At 49.5% G+C, this 19,368-nt stretch overlaps 4 protein-coding genes across 4 annotated transcripts; all 4 read left to right on the top strand.

The window, feature by feature from the left end:
- Positions 1–1,773: 1,773 nt before the first annotated feature.
- On the top strand, positions 1,774–3,138 carry BJ212DRAFT_1301947 (uncharacterized protein; the record flags this gene model as incomplete). The annotated part of the gene is made up of 6 exons (XM_041333197.1): positions 1,774–1,952; positions 2,008–2,061; positions 2,117–2,427; positions 2,476–2,776; positions 2,844–3,065; positions 3,099–3,138. The coding sequence occupies 6 exons, from the start codon at positions 1,774–1,776 to the stop codon at positions 3,136–3,138; spliced, it is 1,107 nt and encodes a 368-aa protein (XP_041190018.1).
- Positions 3,139–7,822: 4,684 nt separating this feature from the next.
- On the top strand, positions 7,823–8,518 carry BJ212DRAFT_1374342 (uncharacterized protein). Its single transcript, XM_041336403.1, has one exon. It carries the CDS (start codon positions 7,913–7,915, stop codon positions 8,294–8,296), a length of 384 nt encoding a protein of 127 aa, XP_041190019.1. The 5' UTR covers positions 7,823–7,912; the 3' UTR covers positions 8,297–8,518.
- A 656-nt stretch (positions 8,519–9,174) lies between these two features.
- BJ212DRAFT_1483665 (uncharacterized protein) lies at positions 9,175–10,531 on the top strand (the record flags this gene model as incomplete). Its single annotated transcript, XM_041340656.1, has 4 exons — positions 9,175–9,353; positions 9,409–9,465; positions 9,518–10,465; positions 10,516–10,531. The coding sequence occupies 4 exons, from the start codon at positions 9,175–9,177 to the stop codon at positions 10,529–10,531; spliced, it is 1,200 nt and encodes a 399-aa protein (XP_041190020.1).
- Positions 10,532–18,194: 7,663 nt separating this feature from the next.
- On the top strand, positions 18,195–18,999 carry BJ212DRAFT_1374373 (uncharacterized protein). Its single transcript, XM_041336404.1, has 3 exons — positions 18,195–18,446; positions 18,660–18,706; positions 18,828–18,999. Exons 1-3 carry the CDS (start codon positions 18,431–18,433, stop codon positions 18,954–18,956), a joined length of 192 nt encoding a protein of 63 aa, XP_041190021.1. The 5' UTR covers positions 18,195–18,430; the 3' UTR covers positions 18,957–18,999.
- The last annotated feature ends 369 nt before the right edge of the window (positions 19,000–19,368 follow it).

The raw sequence follows: 19,368 nt of genomic DNA on the forward strand, positions 1-19,368 counted from the left end.
ATTGCGAAACTGCAGTCGTTCTGCAAAATCGCTTGTGATGCTGGGTATCACTGGACATGGATGGACACATGCTGCATCGACAAGAGGAGCAATACCGAGGTTCAAGAATCGGTCAACTCCATATTCGTCTGGTACTGCCACTCAGCGCTTACCATCGTCTACCTATGCGACTCCCTCCTTCATCCCAGTCCGGTGCACTGGCGAGGAGTGTTTGGAACAAGCGAGGATGGACCTTTCAAGAATTCGTCGCTTCGAAAGTTGTCATCTTTTATCAGAAGGATTGATCGTTGTATCTTGGTGATCACTCTCCCAACCATAAAGATTCCCCTGCAATCATGGAGGAGTTGGAGGATGCGACGCGCATAGATACACGGGCCTTGGTGTCCTTCCGTCCAGGTATGAGCGGTGCCCGAGAGAAACTGCAATGGGCATCGAAGCGCGTCACCACAGTGCAGGAAGACGTTGCGTACTCATTATTTGGCATCTTTGGCATCACCCTACCTGTTATTTGTGGCGAGAAAAAGCAGAACGCGCTCGGGCGGCTCTTGCAGGAGATCGTGGCTCGATCGGGTGACATCACTGTCCTTGACTGGATCGGAAAACCCTCCGAGTTCAATAGCTGTCTTCCAGCACATATCATCTCTTACACCACCTCCACGCACCCTTTCATCTTTGTCTGAAGATCATATTCACACCCAAATCTCTTTGGTGCGACAAACCATGCCTACAGATCTAACATTGAATTTTTATGACCAGCTTGAACAGCTGAGAGCTCCTCGCTTCGCAAACTGAAGACTTCATCTGCCTTGCATCTCATTCCGTGTCACGGGAGTTAGACGGAGGCGCGGTCTAGCCCCCATTACGTATGGAATCAAAGCAGACGGACTTCACGACCTGCTGATCACCACTGAAGAGACCCTAGTTCAGTTTTCGCAGGCAAAGCCAGTTCGGCAGACGTTCTTACTTGTCCGCCCATGGGATCGTTATCTCCTCGGGATACCTGTCTTTGCAGAGGAGCCTGACTTCACAGCCGATATGGAGAGCATAGGAGATTGGACCGAGCCAGGGTCCTTGACGGACCACTCCCAGATGGACGACTCTGACGAGTTACTTGGCAATTTGCCTGTTGAAGAGCAGCCTGGCTCACGAGCGTTGCGGTTGATGGTTCGCCTCGGACGGCTGTCGACGCATTTCTGCTAGCGCAGCAGCGTGTCGGAGAATACAAGAGGATCGCGTCGGACCATAACATCGTTGCACAAATCAAAGACATTGCTTCCATTGATAACATGGGCATCGGTACCGTAGAAATGCTCTAGTTACATTTTAAGGGGAGGCATCTCTGACCGATATTTGTTTGTGCTTTAACAATAATGTCCGTATTGTTACTATGTAGATGTATGCAAAGATACCCTACACCCTCCTTCGAAGCACACCCATCCATTAAGCAGTACTCCTCAGTCATATAAGTCCCGCCATCCCGCGCCAAGTTGCTTTGCAGATTCATGACCAACTCCTAGAGTTTGATTCGTTCAAAGGCCCCGGATTGACGTTCCATTTCTACTTGGTTTCGTGCGACAGTACTCGCTTCGATTGAGGTAGGAACCCATATCTTGCTGGCAGCTCGGGTTGTGGTGGAAGAGCAGCGGAAGTAATAAGATTGAGGTGTTAAGCGCCAGACATTGATAGATTGATCAAGCACATCTGATCAAGGAGTCCCTCCATCCGAGTTGGACGAAAGCACAGCTTGATCAGATATACTCGTCTTCCTCCTTAATGCCTCCCCGTGATCTCGCCGCACTCTTGCTATACCCAGCAACGCATGCACAAGTGCTGGAGACGCGCGAGCGTACATGGCCTCACTGGGGCGGTAGCACCACACTTGAGCAGTACCTCCAATGTTGCGAGCGTATGGACGAAATGGAACACACGCGAGATGGAAGAATAATGACCTGGTATGAACCTTGGCATTGAGATTGGTCACATTTATCTGACAATCGTTTGGTAAAGGGTACTTGCGCCAAGAGACCCCACGACGCTTGATTTTATGTGTGCGTGCGAGACGTAAGCCAACTAGGTCTGAACAGTGGCAATCCGGGTCGTGCTAACTGTAACCCAGGTACAAGCGCACAGGACTCGTCGCCTATCCTTCCCCAGATGGCCCCAACAAAGTAAATGAAACGCCGTGCTATGGAATCGCCAGCGCATATATACCCGAGGCGAAGCGGAGGAAAGGATACGAGCAGCATCGGATGTGCCTGTTGCACTGGGTGATCTCGTCCTGTGATGATTTTGTCGAGTTTCCAAAGGAGTGGGGTGTGCCGCCACCAAAAGTGGACGGTGCGGGTGGAGCTGCGTTTTCGGTATTATACAGTGCGGTGGGGGAAGACTTTTACGGGAATGCGGGGGTACAAGCAGAGGATAAGGCCGGTGGGTGGCGGGTGAGGGCGCCGTGATCTTGGGCATGGGAGGTTAGAGGTCAGATGGAAAAAGTTCCGGGGAGGGTTGAGGAGTCACCCGGGTGGAAGTGGGTGGAGGAGGGAGATTTGGACGAGATGTGGAGGGAAGACGCAGGATTCATCAAGAATAGCTTGGAGGGCACACCGAGGTCTGATCCCTCGTATGAGACGCCGAGTCCCACGGCATTTGTATCGGCTCTGCCAGACAGGGGTGTCGGTTCGTTCCAGGTAGTGCGCTCGCTACTCGTATCTGGGCATGCGGTCCCGTTGAAAGTGTGGGGAATAAGAAAGGAAAACATTGGTGATGAGAGGCGGGCGACGTATGCAACGTGGGCCGCGAATGTGGTCTACGCCGACGCTGATTATGACATGCCTGGTTGCGACGAGGGAAACGTTTCCGGAGCTGCTTGAAAATATTAAAGAAGCAGCTCAGAGCGCAGGCCTAGAAAAGGTGGAGGTATGGAACTTGCCAAGGTACTTGGATGGTCTAGCAGAGGGAGAGGGAAATGAGGACGGGAAGAAGTACGAACCAACACGTGGGTTGCCAGTGATTAAATGGTACAGGGGTAGAGGGGAGACGCGAGATGTCGAATGGTCTTTCAATGAAAGGTATGTACTAGTCTTCCTTCGTTTCATCGTCAGACTGATATATGGAACGGGGTCTGCTGGTGCTGAAGTATAACGTTAGATCCTCTATATAGTTTATATATGCTATACTTGTCAGTTTGTTCATCCCATTTCCATGTCGCAAGTCCAGAAGTAGCGGGTTCTCCTCTTCTTCAAATTCTGCATAATTCCAACAGAGATACACAGGCTCGCCCCATGTCATTTATTGAGGGCCTCTGTATATCCTCGGCTGCCCCGGTCTGCGGTTTGTTTAGGTAGACAGAAGTGACGGCCATTCGAGAATCATTACAAATCAATTAAAGATAGATCACGCAGCGCCTGACATATGATAATCGGGGTGAGAGCTTTGGTGAAAAAATTGGTGAACCTCACTTGGTCTTTCGGCGGTCCAGGGATAGGGACTATTAATTCCATGGCAGATGACATTCCAAAACACCCGCGATGAACGCAGTGCTCAGTAGCATCTGCGGTGAGGAATCGCCGAAGTTAGCGACCGTGTACTGATACTTGTGCAGTGCGGGATTCCAATGATGATGGACTTAGGAGGGCATCGGCGAATGAAAAAAAACTGAAACCAGTTGGGCCAGGAGTGGGAGTGGGAGAAGCTCAAAGTAGAGTTGAATAATGAGCAGAGCGCTGGAAGCAAAGTACTCCTCAGTCACAGAATTGGTGTTTGAGACGCCGGAAGAGATAACTTTGGCTGCATCCGGGTGATATTGCGGTAGGCTGTATGCATGCGTTCGAAGGAGTGACATGGTGAGTGCTAGAGTAGCTGCTCGACACGAAAAACAACGATATTCATGTGATCATGCAGGATAAATAGTTGGATTCGAGTGCCGGGAAGCACCGACTGCTCGATTGGATGCGATGGGATACATTTCTGGAAGCTTTGAAGACAAGAGTCGGGCGCATGTATGTACTGAGGTACGGGGAGGATATACTGAGGGTATACTGTTGCGGACGGCTGGTATGGCAATGGTGGTGGAGGCATGGAAACGAACGGCAAGTGTCCTGGGCGTCTGTTGGAACGAGATGACGGGTGGATGCAGTGACGTATAATTTAAACCGCAAAATACCAAAATCGACCTCCGTGCCCAATGCTATCAACCTCCAGTAAAATGTCGAAGCTCGTTCCAGTCACTACACCCCTGCGAAAGTTCAAAGCCCATGAAAAAGACATAATGGCAGTCGCAGTATTCCCCGATAAACGACGGATGGTTACGGGCTCGGAGGACAAGACGGTTCGTCTGTGGGATTTACAGACAGGTGTTGTGTTGAAGAATATGAAGGGGCATCGCAGTGAGGTGTGGGCGTTGGCCGTATCACGGAATGGGCAATTGATAGCAAGCGGTGATCTGAACGGAGAGGTCATCATCTGGCACGGAGAAACTGGAGAATCGCTCACTCAACTCATCAAAGCCCACTCCCATTATATTACCTCACTAGATTTTTCTCCAGATGGAACAGTACTGGCCACGGGTTCATATGCATATGATGGAATGATGAAACTGTGGAATACCCAAACCTGGGAGCAACGAGGAAATCCAATCAGGTGTGGTCCACATGTCTTTTGCGTACGGTATTCGCCGTCTGGAGAACTTCTTGCCATCGCAACATACGACAATATCCAAATTTATAACCCAGGCATGGCTCCGAGGCAACGCGTTGCATCCTTCAAGGCTCACACATCGCGCAACTTGTCACTCGCGTGGACGCCCGATGGCACACGCCTTCTCACAGGCGGCAATAAGGACGATCCTACCATACGCGAATGGGATGCATTGACCTGGCAGCAGGTCGGTGATCCCTGGACGGGTCATACTGGCTATATCTCTGCTCTTGCTGTTAATCCTGCTGGCACACTCATCGCCTCCGCATCTGATGACCAACATGTCCGTCTCTGGCGGCTCTCAGATCGACAAACTGTCGCCATCTTCGAGCACTCATCCCTCACGGAATGCATCACATTCTCGGTGGATGGCAAACACATCTTCAGCGGAGGTCAAGATAAGATAATCTCGAAGTGGGCACTGGCAGTATCTCAGGGCATTCATCCAAAGGCACGTTTCTGTCCTCGACTCCTATACAAAAATTCGAGCATGTTTCCTGCAGATCCTATCCATCACGACAGCCCGCGTGGCATGCATAAATGGAGACTTATCTACCGCTGAAGGACTACTCACACAAGATGTCAGCACCGATGCGAACAACCATACTTCCTACGCCCATCGCTCGTTTGTTATGGCTCGAAGATACAACTGGGACCATGCCCTTCAGGATGCAATAAAGGTGAGCTATATTACGCACTGATCAAAACCGTCTTGCAATAGCCTAACTTGATGGTGACATAGTCCATCCGCATTCAGCCCTCATTGACAGGCTATATCTCTAAGGGAATCGCCCTCTGCGGAAAAGGCCATGTCCGGGATGCGAGGGCAGCATTTGATGTTGCATTCATGTACACTAATCAAGACCCAGAAGCCATTCATTTCCTACTCTTGATCAAGGTATGTTACAGTTGCCTCGCATACTCTCCGCTTCATCACATGTTTCAGGCGATTGCCCTCTTCAATGCGGATCGAGATGATGAGGCAGACTTGCTCCTCAAAGAACTCACCGCCGGTTGTCCGAATGCCGATACTCTCGCGTGTCGTGTCGTGCAAGTAAGTGTCATCCACGCCTGATCATCAACGCTTATCTTTGCAACTCACACTTTAGGCATATCTGCGTGTTCAACTTGGAATAAAAGCCTTGGATGACGCACGTCATGACGAAGCTGCTGACCATTTCACTGTCGCTCTCAACTCCAGCAATCTATCATCGAGATCGGACATTCATGAGAGATACGAAGACTTGGTGGTGGTATGTTAATACACATCCGAAATGCTTTTTATAGCTGAGTCCCTCGTCCAGCTCTTTGGCTGGGATCTCAAATCGTTGTGGCTCACTGCACACCAGAAACGGTGTGATGCACTCCTTCGGGCAGGTAAGCTTCAAGATGCCGTGAAATCGTACCGATACATGATGGTTTCGAGTGACGAATATACAAAGGCCAACTGCCTTGACTGGTCCAATGGCAAGTCCGAAGTCCGTAATATTGCGCAGGCTACAATCCTTACCCCCATTTCACTCAGCTTTTATGAAAGAATGCAGTGCACCCTTCCTTATCAGCGGAGATGCTGCCCTCGCTGCAAGCGATTTTGACAGGGCTATTGACCTATACTCTGCGGTGATCAACCTAACTTCTTCATCCGATGCTGCCTTTGCAAAGCGCAGTAAGGCAAAGCTGGGAAAAGGGCTATGGATGGAAGGACTTCTCGATGCGCAGAAGGTGCGATGACATTTATGGTTTCTTCACCTATGCTCATTGTGGTGATACACAGGTCATCCAACTCAACCCTTCGTCCCATGTTGGATACAAGTTGAAGCATGCAGCATTTCATGGCGCACAACGCTATGATGAAGCTATTGCGGCCTTCCAAACGATGCTGTTGAAACTGGATAATACTCTTGACACAGAGACACGAAGTAAGCACTGATACCTCGTACACCAACATACTTTAACTGTTTCTGCAGAGTTGCGCCAGCAGTATCTCAATCCATCTGAAGCAGACTGTGCTATTCAAAAGCTCATCGATGCTCAATTTGAGAATGCTCCGATGTGTGTATTCGACACCACCACCGGTATCTTATGCGATCGAGAGGCGCAGATCTGCATCTTTAAAGCCAGCCTAGAGTATAAGGAGCTCGTATCAAAAATTATCGCCCATCCAGACCTCCAAACGCAACACGTCGAGGAAGTGGTGGGAACATATTTCCGGTATGCTATGCTATCGCACAGGTGGGAAGGCAGGGAGCCGCTGTTGGGGGATGTCCAGGGCAAGGTCGTCTATAAGTTGGATCCGGTTGGCGGCATTACGAAATTGCAGTCCTTCTGCAAAACTGCTCGTGATTTGAGGTATCGCTGGGCATGGAGCGATACATGCTGTATTGACAAGAACAACGATGTTGAGCTCCAGGCATCGGTCAAGTCCATGTTCGCCTGGTATCACCACTCTGCGCTCACAGTTGTATACCTTTCGGATGTTCCACCTTCGTCAAAGTCTGGCGCACTGGCAAAGAGTGCCTGGAACACACGGGGATGGACGGTTCAAGAATTCCTTGCTCCCAAAGTCATTCTCTTCTATCAGAAGGATTGGACTCTTTATCTCGACGATCGCACTCCCAACCACAAGGATTCCGTTGCAATCATGCAGGAATTGGAGTATGCGACGGGCATAGATCGACTAGCCGTCATAGCATTCCGTCCCGGGATGAGAGACGCCAGAGAGAAACTTCAGTGGGCGTCGACACGTATTACCACATTGCAAGAAGATATCGCATACTCGTTATCCGGCGTTTTTGGCGTCCGCCTACGTGTTGATTATGGCGAGAAGAAGCAGTACGCACTCGGGCGACTCCTGCAGGAAATCGTAGCTCAGTCAGGCGATATTACTGCCCTGGACTGGGTCGGAAAGTCATCAGAGTTTAATAGCTGTCTACCAGCTGACATCACTTCATACGAAACTCCACCGTGCGTGCTGCGACCTCTATCCGAAGATGAGATTCAGACATCAATCTCCTCGCTGCGAGGTGTTGTGGCTCTAGAGTCGGCTTTGAAATTGTATCAAACACTTGACCACCTGAGCGCTCCCCGTTTCGCGCACCGCCGGTTGCATCTGCCTTCCATCGTATTCCCAATCACAGAAGCAAGGCGGACACCAGGACGAGACCAGGATACATATACGTATGCACTCAAGTCAGACGGGCTTCATGACCTGCAGATCACCATGGCAGACAAGTTGATCCCATTCTCGCCCGCAAGGCCGGCGCCTGTCTGGCAGACAATCTTGCTTGTCCGTCCATGGAGTCGCGATCTCCTTGAGTTGCATGACCCTGTGGACGATACACACAGCGTAGAAGATTGGTCCATGCCCGAATCTCCGTCGCATGATTCACTCCCTGTACAAACTGAGCCGATTCATTCAGATTCTCACTCGCTAGCATTGCGATTGATTGTCCGCCTTGGACAACCTTTTGGTGCGTTTTTGCTAGCGCGGCAGCGCAACGGAGAATTCAAGAGGATCGCGTCGGATCATGATATCATTGCACAAGTCAAAGACATGACTTCTGTTGACAGCATGACGGACATCAGGACACTAGAGATAGTGTAGCTGTATAGAATCTCTTAAAGATCTCCAAGCGGTTTTCGTTTGTACCTTGACGATCAAACATGTGTATTCTATCCCGGGCAAGCCCACTTGGCAGATGTTCCTACTTGTCCGTCCATGGGATCAGTATCTCCTCGGGGTACCTGACTTTGCAGAGCAGCCTGACCTCGCAGACGATACGGAGAGCATAGGAGATTGGACCGAGCCCGAGTCCTTGATGGACGACTCTGACAAGTTACCCGGCAGTTCGCCTGTTGAAGAGGAGCTTGGCTCACGAGCGTTGCAGTTGATGGGTTCACCTCGGATACCCTTTCGACGCATTTTTGCTAGAGTAGCAGCCTTTCAGAGAATACAAGAGGATCGCGTCGGACCATTGCATCGTTGCACAAGTCAAAGACATGGCTTCCATTGATAACATGGACGTCGGTATAGGCATCTCTGGCTAATTTTCATTCGTGCTTTGACAATAATATCCGTATTGTTTCTATGTAGATGCATGCACAGATGTTCCATGCCCACCTTCGAAGCAGACTTATCCATTACCAGGCAATACTTCTCAGTCCTATATGCACCGCCATCCCGCGCCAAATTACTTTGCAGATTCACGACCACCCCCTAAGGTTTGATTCGTTCAAAGGCCCCGGATTGACATTCCCTTTCTTGTTGGCTTGGTGCAACAGTACTCGCGTCGACCAAGGCAAGAACGCATATCTTGCTGGCAGCTCGGGTTGTAACTTGTCGTGGAAGAGCCAGCGGAAGTAATAAGATCGAGGTGATAGGCGCCAGACACTAATAGATTGATCAGGTAATCTGATCAAGGATTCCCGCCGTCCGGGTTGGACGAAGCACAGCTTGATTAAATATACTCATCTTCCTCCTTGATGCCTCCCCATGATCTCGCCGCACTCTCGCTATACCCGGCAACGCCTGCACAAGTGCTGGAGACGCGCGAGCGTACATGGCCGCACTGGGGCGGTAGCACCACACTTGAGCAATACCTCCAATATTACAAGCGTATGGACGAAATGGAACACGCGCGAGATGGAAGGATGATTACCTGGTATGAACCTTGGTATTGAGACTGGTCACATTTATCTTACAATCGTTTGGTAAAGGGTACTTGCGCCAAGAGGCGACCCCATGACGCTTGATTTTATGTGTGCGTGTGAGACGTAAGCCAATTGGATCTAAATGGCAATCCGGGTCGTGCTAACTGTAACCCAGGTACAAGCGCACAGGACTCGTCGCATATCCTTCCCCAGATGGCCCCAACAAAGTAAACGAAGTGCCATGCTATGGGATCGCTAGCGTGTACACACCCGAGGCGAAGAGGAGGAAAGGATATGGGCAGCATATGATGCGCCTGTTGCATTGGGTGATCTCGTCCTGTGATGATTTTGTCGAGTTTCCAAAGGAGTGGGGTGTGCCGCCACCCAAAGTGGACGGTGCGGGTGGAGCTGCGTTTTCGGTATTATACAGTGCGGTGGGAGAAGACTTTTACGGGGATGCGGGGGTACAAGCAGAGGGTAAGGCTGGTGGGTGGCAGGTGAGGGCGCCATGGTCTTGGGCATGGGAGGTCAGAGGTCAGATGGAGAAAGTTCCGGGGAGGGTTGAGGAGTCACCCGGGTGGAAGTGGGTGGAGGAGGGAGATTTGGACGAGATGTGGAGGGAAGACGCAGGATTCATCAAGAATAGCTTGGAGGGCACACCGAGGTCTGATCCCTCGTATGAGACGCCGAGTCCCACGGCATTTGTATCGGCTCTGCCAGACAGGGGTGTCGGTTCGTTCCAGGTAGTGCGCTCGCTACTCGTATCTGGGCATGCGGTCCCGTTGAAAGTATGGGGAATAAGAAAGGAAAACATTGGTGATGAGAGGCGGGCGACGTATGCAACGTGGGCTGCGAATATGTGGTCTACGCCGACGTTGATTGTGACACGCCTGGCTGCGACGAGGGAAACGTTTCCGGAGCTACTTAAGAAGATTAAAGAAGCAGCTCAGAGCGCAGGCCTAGAAAAGGTGGAGATATGGAACTTGCCAAGGGACTTGGATGGTCTAGCAGAGGGAGAGGGAAATGAGGACGGGAAGAAGTACGAACGAACACGTGGATTGTCAATGATTAAATGGTATGGTAGAGGGGAGACACGAGATGTCGAATGGTCTTTCAATGAAAGGTACCCGCTAATCTCTCTTCGTTTCATTGCCAGACTGATACATGGAACAGGTTTTGCTGGTGCTAAGATACGTAGTATAACATTGGATCTTCCATATATGATATAGCTGATGCTCATATATGCTATACTTGTCAGTCTGTTTATCCCATTTCCTTGTCAACCCGTCATCCAAGTCCAGAAGTAGATACACAGGCTCACCCCATGTCATTTATTGAGGTCCTCTATATATTCTCACCGCCGCCCGGTCAAAGGTAGACAGAAGTGACGATCGGTATACATGTTATATGAGAACCATAAACATTGTTGATGTTGCGCTTTGACCTTCTCACATCTCCCTTTAGAAATTTGACATCTGTGTTCCTTTAATCCCGTTGTAGCTGCTTGACGATTATTGGTGTACTTTGGAGGAACGTAAACCTCACCTTAAATCTCATTACCAAGAACACCGTCGACGAAAGTGTTCGAAATATTGCATGGTGTTTGATGATCACTGGAGGGTTTCAACAAATTGCAACCATGGGATATACCGCCATGACGTAGTTATAAGATCGAGGAAATAAAGTCGGCAAGCCCAGAACAACCTGCAACTACTTCCATTAGCTTATTTACATTGTGAGCCTGAGAAGGGACAACCATCGTGCACCCATTGACGAGATGGTCGTGCAGCATGTCCCCTTTGACTGTCAATATATGAGATGGAACTTCATCTTGGGGCGGCTTCTGTTGTTTTCCCGTCACATTGCCGCTGAGTGTGATAAAAATCCGGCAACGAGTTTTTTTGCTCATTTGAGTCATTTTACACTCACAACGATCTCGCGTATGTGGAACGGGTCAAATCGAGACAGAAGATGATCACTGAAATACAGCGACCATTTATACAGCCGGTACAATTAGGAGATCGTGCAGGCGAATCCGAGTCTTTTGCTCTTCCTTGGGTAATCTGTTTGAATGGATAATGTCGTATCAGAGAACAGTACGAAGATTGCTTTCGTGACGATTGTGACATCTATCCTGGATGGACGGAAACATTGTGGAGGCACTCGCCCAGAAACTCGATATGACAAGGTTTAGGAACTGGGGTTGGGGGTAAGAGGATAAGATAGGGTCGGGATGGCAGCGATGGCGGGGGTTATATTGTTGTTCCCGGTGGTTGTGGTACGTGCGAGGAGATTTCGAGGCCCAAGGACTGGGCTACAAGTAGGCTCGTAACAATATTTCTAGAACAGAGCTGTGGAGTGTACGCGGGCGCTAAGAGGCTTTGGGGTAGGCTCTATCACTCTACAGCCAGATCATCCATCGTCTCATCTTCATTAACATGCACTAATTCTCATTCACGAAGAATATAGTGCATGACATTCGAAAATCATTATGAGTCAATTAAAGATCGATCATGCAGCGCTGACGCATAATAATCAGGGTGAGAGCTTTGGTAAACGAACTGGCGTGAGCCTCACTTGGTCCCTCGTCAGTCCAGAGATATGGCCAATTGGTTCCATGGTGGATGGCATTCCAAAGCGCCTGCGATGACAGTCCTTTGAGCGCAGTGCTCAATGATAGCTACGGTGAGGGTTAGCCGAGGTTGGCGACCATGTTGCACTGGTATTTGGGTGGTGCGGGATCTCAATGCTGATGGCCTCGGGAGGGGACAGGCGAATGAGGGAACTGAAATCGGTTGGGCCGGGAGTGGGGGAAGCTCAAAGTAGAGATGGATCACGAGCAGAGTGCTGGAAGCAAGGCGCTCCTCTGTGATGAGTCTGAGATGCCAAAAGAGAGAATTTGGACTGCATCCAGTGCACAAGCAGGTCTTGGGTGGAGGCAAGATGAAGGGGTGATATTGCAGTAAGCTATATGCATGCGTTCGAAGAAGTGATATGGCGGTGTGCTGATGTAGCTGCTCGACACGAAAAACAACGATATTCATGCAGTCATGCAAGATATATAGTCGGATTCTGGCACCCGGAAGCACTGATTGTCTGATTGGATGCGGTGGGATACACTCTCAAAGATTTAAAGACAAGAGTCGGATACATGTATGCACTGAGGCGCTGGGAGCTGAAAAACAATATGAGGGATGCTCATTGCCATTGCTCAACGTTTAGCGTGTGTTTGGCTCCCTTACGACTTGCAAACGACAACGACATTGCAGAATTGAGTATCCATAATAGGGTACATTCTTGCCATAATGGTGATGGAAGTGCGGAGGCGAACAGCCTGGTTGGAAACGAGGCAGATTAATGGAGTGAAGCAGCATAAAACGCATAATACACGCACCTCTGCAGCTTAGAGCAAGACACTCAAGATCCCTTCAAAGTCAACCTCAACGCCATCAACCTCCAGTAAAATGTCGACGCTCATTCCAATCACTACACCCCTGCGAGAGTTCAAAGGCCACGAAAAGGGCGTAATGGCAGTCACAGTGTTCCCCGACAGACGAAGGATGGTTACGGGCTCGGACGACAAGACGCTTCGTCTATGGGATTTGAAAACATGTGTTATGTTGAAGAAGATGGAGGGGCATCGTAATAGGGTGTGGGCATTGGCTGTATCACGAGATGGGAAATTGATAGCAAGCGGTGATACTGGAGGAGAGGTCATCGCCTGGCACGGAGAAACTGGAGAATCGCTCACCCAACCCATCAAAGCCCACTCCAATTATATCTACTCACTAAATTTTTCTCCCGATGGAGCAGTGCTTGCCACTGCAAGCTCATGGGACAACACGACGAAATTGTGGAACACCAAAACCTGGAAGCGGCGAGGAAAGCCAATCAAGTGTGGTAGTCATGTCTACTACATTCGTTATTCGCCGTCTGGAGAACTTCTTGCCATCGCAACAAACACTAATATCCAAATTTATAATCCACGCACGAGCAAACACGTCGCATCCTTCAAGGGTCATACATCATTGAACTTGTCACTCGCGTGGACGCCCGATGGCACACGCCTTCTCACAGGTGGCTATAGGTCTGATCCTACCATACGTGAATGGGATACAACAACCTGGCAGCAGGTCGGTGGTCCCTGGACAGGTCACACTGAATCTATCCATGCCATTGCCATCAATCCTGCTGGTACACTCGTCGCATCCACATCTGATGAAAATCATGTCCGTCTCTGGCGGTTCTCAGATCGACAAACCGTTGCCATATTCCAGCACTCATCCTGGGCGGAACCTGTCACTTTCTGCATGGATGGCAACCACATCCTCACCGGCGGTGGCGATAACATGATCTCAGAGTGGACAGTACCCAACAACATCAATTCAAAGGCACGTTTCCGTCCTTGATTCATATATTGCAGTTCGAACATGCTTCATGCAGATTCTCGCCATCACAATAGCCCACGATGCATGTATAGATGGAGACTTATCTACCGCTGAAGAACTACTCACACAAGATATCAACATTGATGCAAATAACCATGCTTTGTATGCCCGTCGCTCAAAGGCATGTTTCCGTCCTTGACTCATATACCATAAATTTAAGCATGCTTCATGCAGATTCTCGCCATCACAACATCCTCCAATGCATGCATAAATGGAGACTTGTCGACTGCCGAGGAACTACTCACGCAAGAGATCGACGCAGATCCCAACAACTATACTTCCCACGCCCATCGTTCATTCGTGATGGCGCGAAAACACAACTGGGACCGCGCCCTTCAGGATGCAATTAAGGTGAGCCATACGGACTGATCACAGCCCCCTTACAACAGGCTAACTCGATGTTGGCACAGTCCATCAGCATTCAGCCCTCATTGACAGGCTATATCTCCAAGGGAATCGCCCTCTGCGGAAAAGGCCATGTCCGGGATGCGAGGGCAGCATTTGATGTTGCATCCATGTACACTAACCAAGATTCGGAAACTATTCATGGTCTGCTCTTAATCAAGGTATGTTGCGGTTGCCTTGCACACTCTCTGCTTCATACTGTATTTCAGTCAATCGCGCTCTTCAATGCAGATCAACATGATGAGGCAAACCTGCTTCTCAGAGAACTCGCTGCCGGTTGTCCGAGTGCCGATACTCACGCATGTCATATCGTAGAAGTAAGCATCATGCAACCACGCTGAGTCACACTAACCTTTGCAACCTCAGGCATATCTACGTGTTCAACTCGGTATCAATGCCTTGGATGGTGCTCGTCACGATGAAGCCGCTGACCATTTCACTGCTGCTCTCAACTCCAGCAATCTATCATTGAAATTGGACATTCGTGAAATATACGAGGACTTAGTGGTGGTACGTCAACACGCATTCGAAATGCTTTTCATAATTGAGTTCCTTGTCCAGCTCTTCGGCTGGAATCTCAAATCGTTGTGGCTCACTGCACACCAGAAACGGTGTGATGCACTCCTTCGAGCAGGTAAACTTCAAGATGCCGTAAAGTCATACCAGTACGTGATGATTTCGAGTGACGAAAATACCAAGGCCGACTTCCTTGACTGGTCCAATGGCAAGTCTGGAGTTCGTAATGTTGTGCAAGTTACGATCCTCACCTACATTTCTTTCAGATTTCAAGCAAGAATGCAGTGCATTCTGTGCTGCCAACGGAGATACAGCCCTCACTGCGAGCGAGTATGACAGGGCTATCGACCTCTACTCGGCGGCAATCGACCTGACTTCTCAACCCGATGCTATCTTTGCAAATCGTAGTAGGGCAAAGTTAGGTAAAATGCTATGGGAGGATGCGCTCCTCGACGCGCAAAAGGTGTGATGGCGTCTACATTTTCGTAGTCCATGTTGACATTGGTGATGTATAGGTCACCAAACTCAATCCTTCGTCTCATGTTGGATACCAGTTGATGCACGCAGCGCTTCGTGGTGCGCAACGTTATGACGAAGCCATCGAGGCCTTCACAATCATGTTGTCCAAGTTGGACAATGCTCCCAAAGCGCAGATACGAGGTAAGCCGTGGAACACTCCTGCATCGCCTTGAAATGTCTATCTCTTCTGCAGATCTGCGTCAGCAATATGTCTGTCTATCCGAAGCAGAAGATGCTATTCAAAGAGCTGTTTGGATTGAACTCGAATATGTCCCGCTACGTCTTCTTAACACTTCCACGGGTCTTTTGTGTGATAGAGCGGCACAAATACACACTTTCAAAACGAGTGCAAAGTACAAGGAGCTTTTGTCGTTCATAACAAAGCATTCAGATCTCCTAACGGAGCGCATCAAAGACGTAGTGGCGACTTACTTCCGCTGTGTCCTGCTATCGCACAGGTGGGAAGAGACGGAGGCGCTGCTGCACGACATCCAGGACAAAGTCGTGTACGAGTTGAATGGACTTGGTGGCATCGCAAAACTGCAGTCGTTCTGCAAAATCGCTCGTGATGCTGGGTATTGCTGGGCATGGATGGACACATGCTGCATCGACAAGAGAAGCAATACTGAGCTTCAAGAATCAGTCAACTCCATGTTCGTCTGGTACCGTCACTCAGCACTTACCATCGTCTATCTATCCGATGTCCCTCCTTCATCCCAACCTGGTGCACTGACGGAGAGTGTTTGGAATAAGCGAGGATGGACCTTTCAAGAATTTGTCGCTCCGAAAGTTGTTGTTTTTTATCAGAAGGATTGGTCGTTATATCTCGGCGATCGGTCTCCCAACCACAAAGAATCCCCCACGATCATGAAGGAGTTGGAGAATGCAACGGGCATAGATTCACGGCCCTGATCTCCTTCCGTCCAGGGATGAGCGACGCACGACGGAGACTTCAATGGGCATCATCGCGCGTCACTACATTGCAAGAAGACATCGCATACTCATTGTTTGGTATCTTCGGTGTCCACCTACCTGTAATCTACGGCGAGAAAAAGCAGAACGCGCTCGGGCGGCTCCTGCAAGAGATCGTGGCTCGATCGGGCGACATCACTGTCCTCGACTGGATCGGACAACGTTCCGAGTTCAACAGCTGTCTTCCGGCCTATATTACCTCTTACACCACTTTGCCACGTACCCTTCCATCTTTGTCAGAAGATCAGATTCAGATAGCTATCTCTTCGCTCCGAAAAAATCCTGTGGCTATGGATTTGGCTTCAAAACTTTACAACCAGCTTGATAACACGAGCGCTGCTCGTTTTGCAAACTGCAGGCTACATCTGCCTTGCATCGCATTCCATGTCACAGAAGTCAGTTTAAGCCACGGTGAATCCCAGGAGACTCGATATGAAATCAAGGCAGACGGGCTTCATGACCTGCTGATCACAACTAAAGAGCCGATTGTTCAGTTCTCACGGACAAGACTCACTCAACAACCCTTATTGCTTGTCCGTCCCTGGGATCGGTCTCTCCTCGAGCTACCAGACTTCGCAGATCTGCGTGACGTTGGGGACGATGCGGAGAACGAGGTAGGTTATTGGACGCCGCCTTTTTCTCTGTCAAAGGACTCACGTAGCGGTTCTATTGTAAAGCAGGAGGCGGTTGATTTAGAATCACGAGCATTGCGGTTGCTTGTTCGCCTTGAGCAGCCTTTCGGGGCATTTTTGCTAGCGCGACAGCGCGGCGGAGAATATGAGAGGGTCGCGTCGGACCGTGATATCATCGCACAGGTCAAAGATGTGGCTTCTGTTCCAGACCTGATAGATATCAGGACGATAGAAATACTGTAGATGCGTATTTTCCCCCGAAGATCAGGGATCTGAACGCCCTTCGTTGGTATTTCGTATATGTGATGCTATGTGCACTGGACTTTAGTTTCCTCTCAAAGTAGACCATGAATACCTATCTGCACCATTTCTCCATTCGATACCACTAGACTAATGCTCCTTCATGCTCATTACACCTACCTGCATGGGTGCTCAGGTTTAAGAGTCTCGTTACTTCGCTATGCACCGCCCTCTCATGGGTAGCACCCGGGTATGACCCGGGTCAACCCATGTCAGGCCCTATTGATTCATGTGCTCATGCAGGATAAATAAAATGAGATAGTCAGATCCGAGCGCTGAGAGGTACCGCCTGCTCAATTGGATGCGTGGAGGCGAACAGCCTTGTGACCAGGGCGTCTATTGAGACGAGATTGGTTGACGCAGTGAAACAGCATAAAACGCACAGTACACATAACTCCGCAGCTTGGAGCAAGGAATCCAGAATCCCCCCACAGTCTACCCCTCACGCCCAATGCTATCAACCTCAGTAAAATGTCGAAGCTCATTCCAATCACCACACCCATGCGAGAGTTCAAAGGCCATGAAGGAATAATGGCAGTCGCAGTGTTCCCCGATAAACGACGGGTGGTTACCGGATCATTAGACAAGACGCTTCGTCTGTGGGACTTGAAGACAGGTGTTATGTTGAAGAAAATGGAGGGCATAGCAATGGGGTGGTGGGACTGGTGGTATCATGAGATGGGCAATTGATAGCAAGCGGTGATGCTGGCAGAGAGGTCACCGTCTGGCACGGAGAAACCGGTGAATTCCTCATCCAAGCTATCAAAGCCCACTCCCGTTTGAGCACATCGCTGGATTTTTCTCCTGATGGAACAGTATTGACCACTGGTTCATTTACTAAAACGATGAAACTGTAGAACACCAAAACCTGGGAGCAGCTAGGAGATCCAATTGGGTGTAGTAGTCGTGTCCGCTGTATTCGATATTCGTAGTTTGGAGGACTTCTCCCCACAGGAGGGTAGGAGTCTGTGCCAGAGATAGTACCGTAGCGGGAAAAAAATAGATCGGATAAACTCGGAACAGGCAAGGTGAATGTCGGCAATGCCGACTCCTAGTGAAGGATGTAATAGTCAGGAACCTAGATCTGGACACTGGGCCAGTGTGCAATTCATCACTTACAGCAGACTTGGAGTATGTACACCTTATAATCCCTCTACCTCTACTGCATCTTCACCCCCATCTTCCGAAAAGGCTCCAACATATACAGACACTAATTAACAGAACGGTGGTTTTCTTCTCTACCTTTATCATGGGCAACACAATTGGTCGAAGGGAGTACTACTAGGCGAAGAAGTGATGTATTTTGGGAAGTGTGAGTAGTATATTTCCCTTATTTCAATCATTGTTTCTCTTTCTTGCGTTCCGCTAGCAGCTGATGCCATTCGAGTCTTTGCAACATAGTCGTCCAATTCACCGCGTTTGGATTTGCACACCTACCCGTATCCCCTCCCTACTCCCTTTCCCCACTTTGCTTTCCGACGTAACACGTCCATGATGAAATACCAACTCACTCCACCCTTCCCAGATTGGCATACTCGCCGTACAATGGGGCTTGAGCTCGACCCCAGATGTGTGAGTCGCCTTTTGTCCATCTGCATTCTTTCTTGCAATACTATTACTCTTGACTACTTTTTGACCAGCTATAGACAAGCGCTTTACATCTTCCATTAGTGTTGATCTGATCTCTCCGCAGCCATACATTATCATCTACCATATGTTCCCATATACATGCTCTGGTCACCCCCATTGTGTGCATTCAGCACCCTACCAACCAACACAGAGTTATTCACTTGTGTCCACCCCCGCACCCTGCTTAGTTTAACTGCGAAAGACGGTATGGAACAGTAGTTTGGGATGAGAGTGAGGCAAGTAGTGTCTCTTGCCTGTTCAACCTGGCGCATCGCTGATTTTGTTGATCCTCCCCGCCGCATATTTGCATGGTTCTAACAAACATCAACCCCTGCGCCTGCTACTCTTCTCCCCATAGTTTCACTCGGTCTCATTATCCACTGACAATGGAGGACAATGTGAAGTCGAACTCAAACAGTGACTCAGCGCATTGATATGTTTGATGCATATACCCACCATGGGGCTTCAAGCTTTACCTCTCATCTTTGCAGCCTCATTCGTCCTTGCCATCTCCTGATCTCGAGTGAAACATGACACAAACTGATGCGCCTTGTATTGTCTCATGATCTTCATGACCTCGTCCAGACTCTCGATATGGGGAGGTT

This window comes from Suillus subaureus, assembly GCF_016647635.1.
Source record: "Suillus subaureus strain MN1 chromosome Unknown BJ212scaffold_29, whole genome shotgun sequence".
Taxonomy (NCBI): Eukaryota; Fungi; Basidiomycota; class Agaricomycetes; order Boletales; family Suillaceae; genus Suillus; species Suillus subaureus.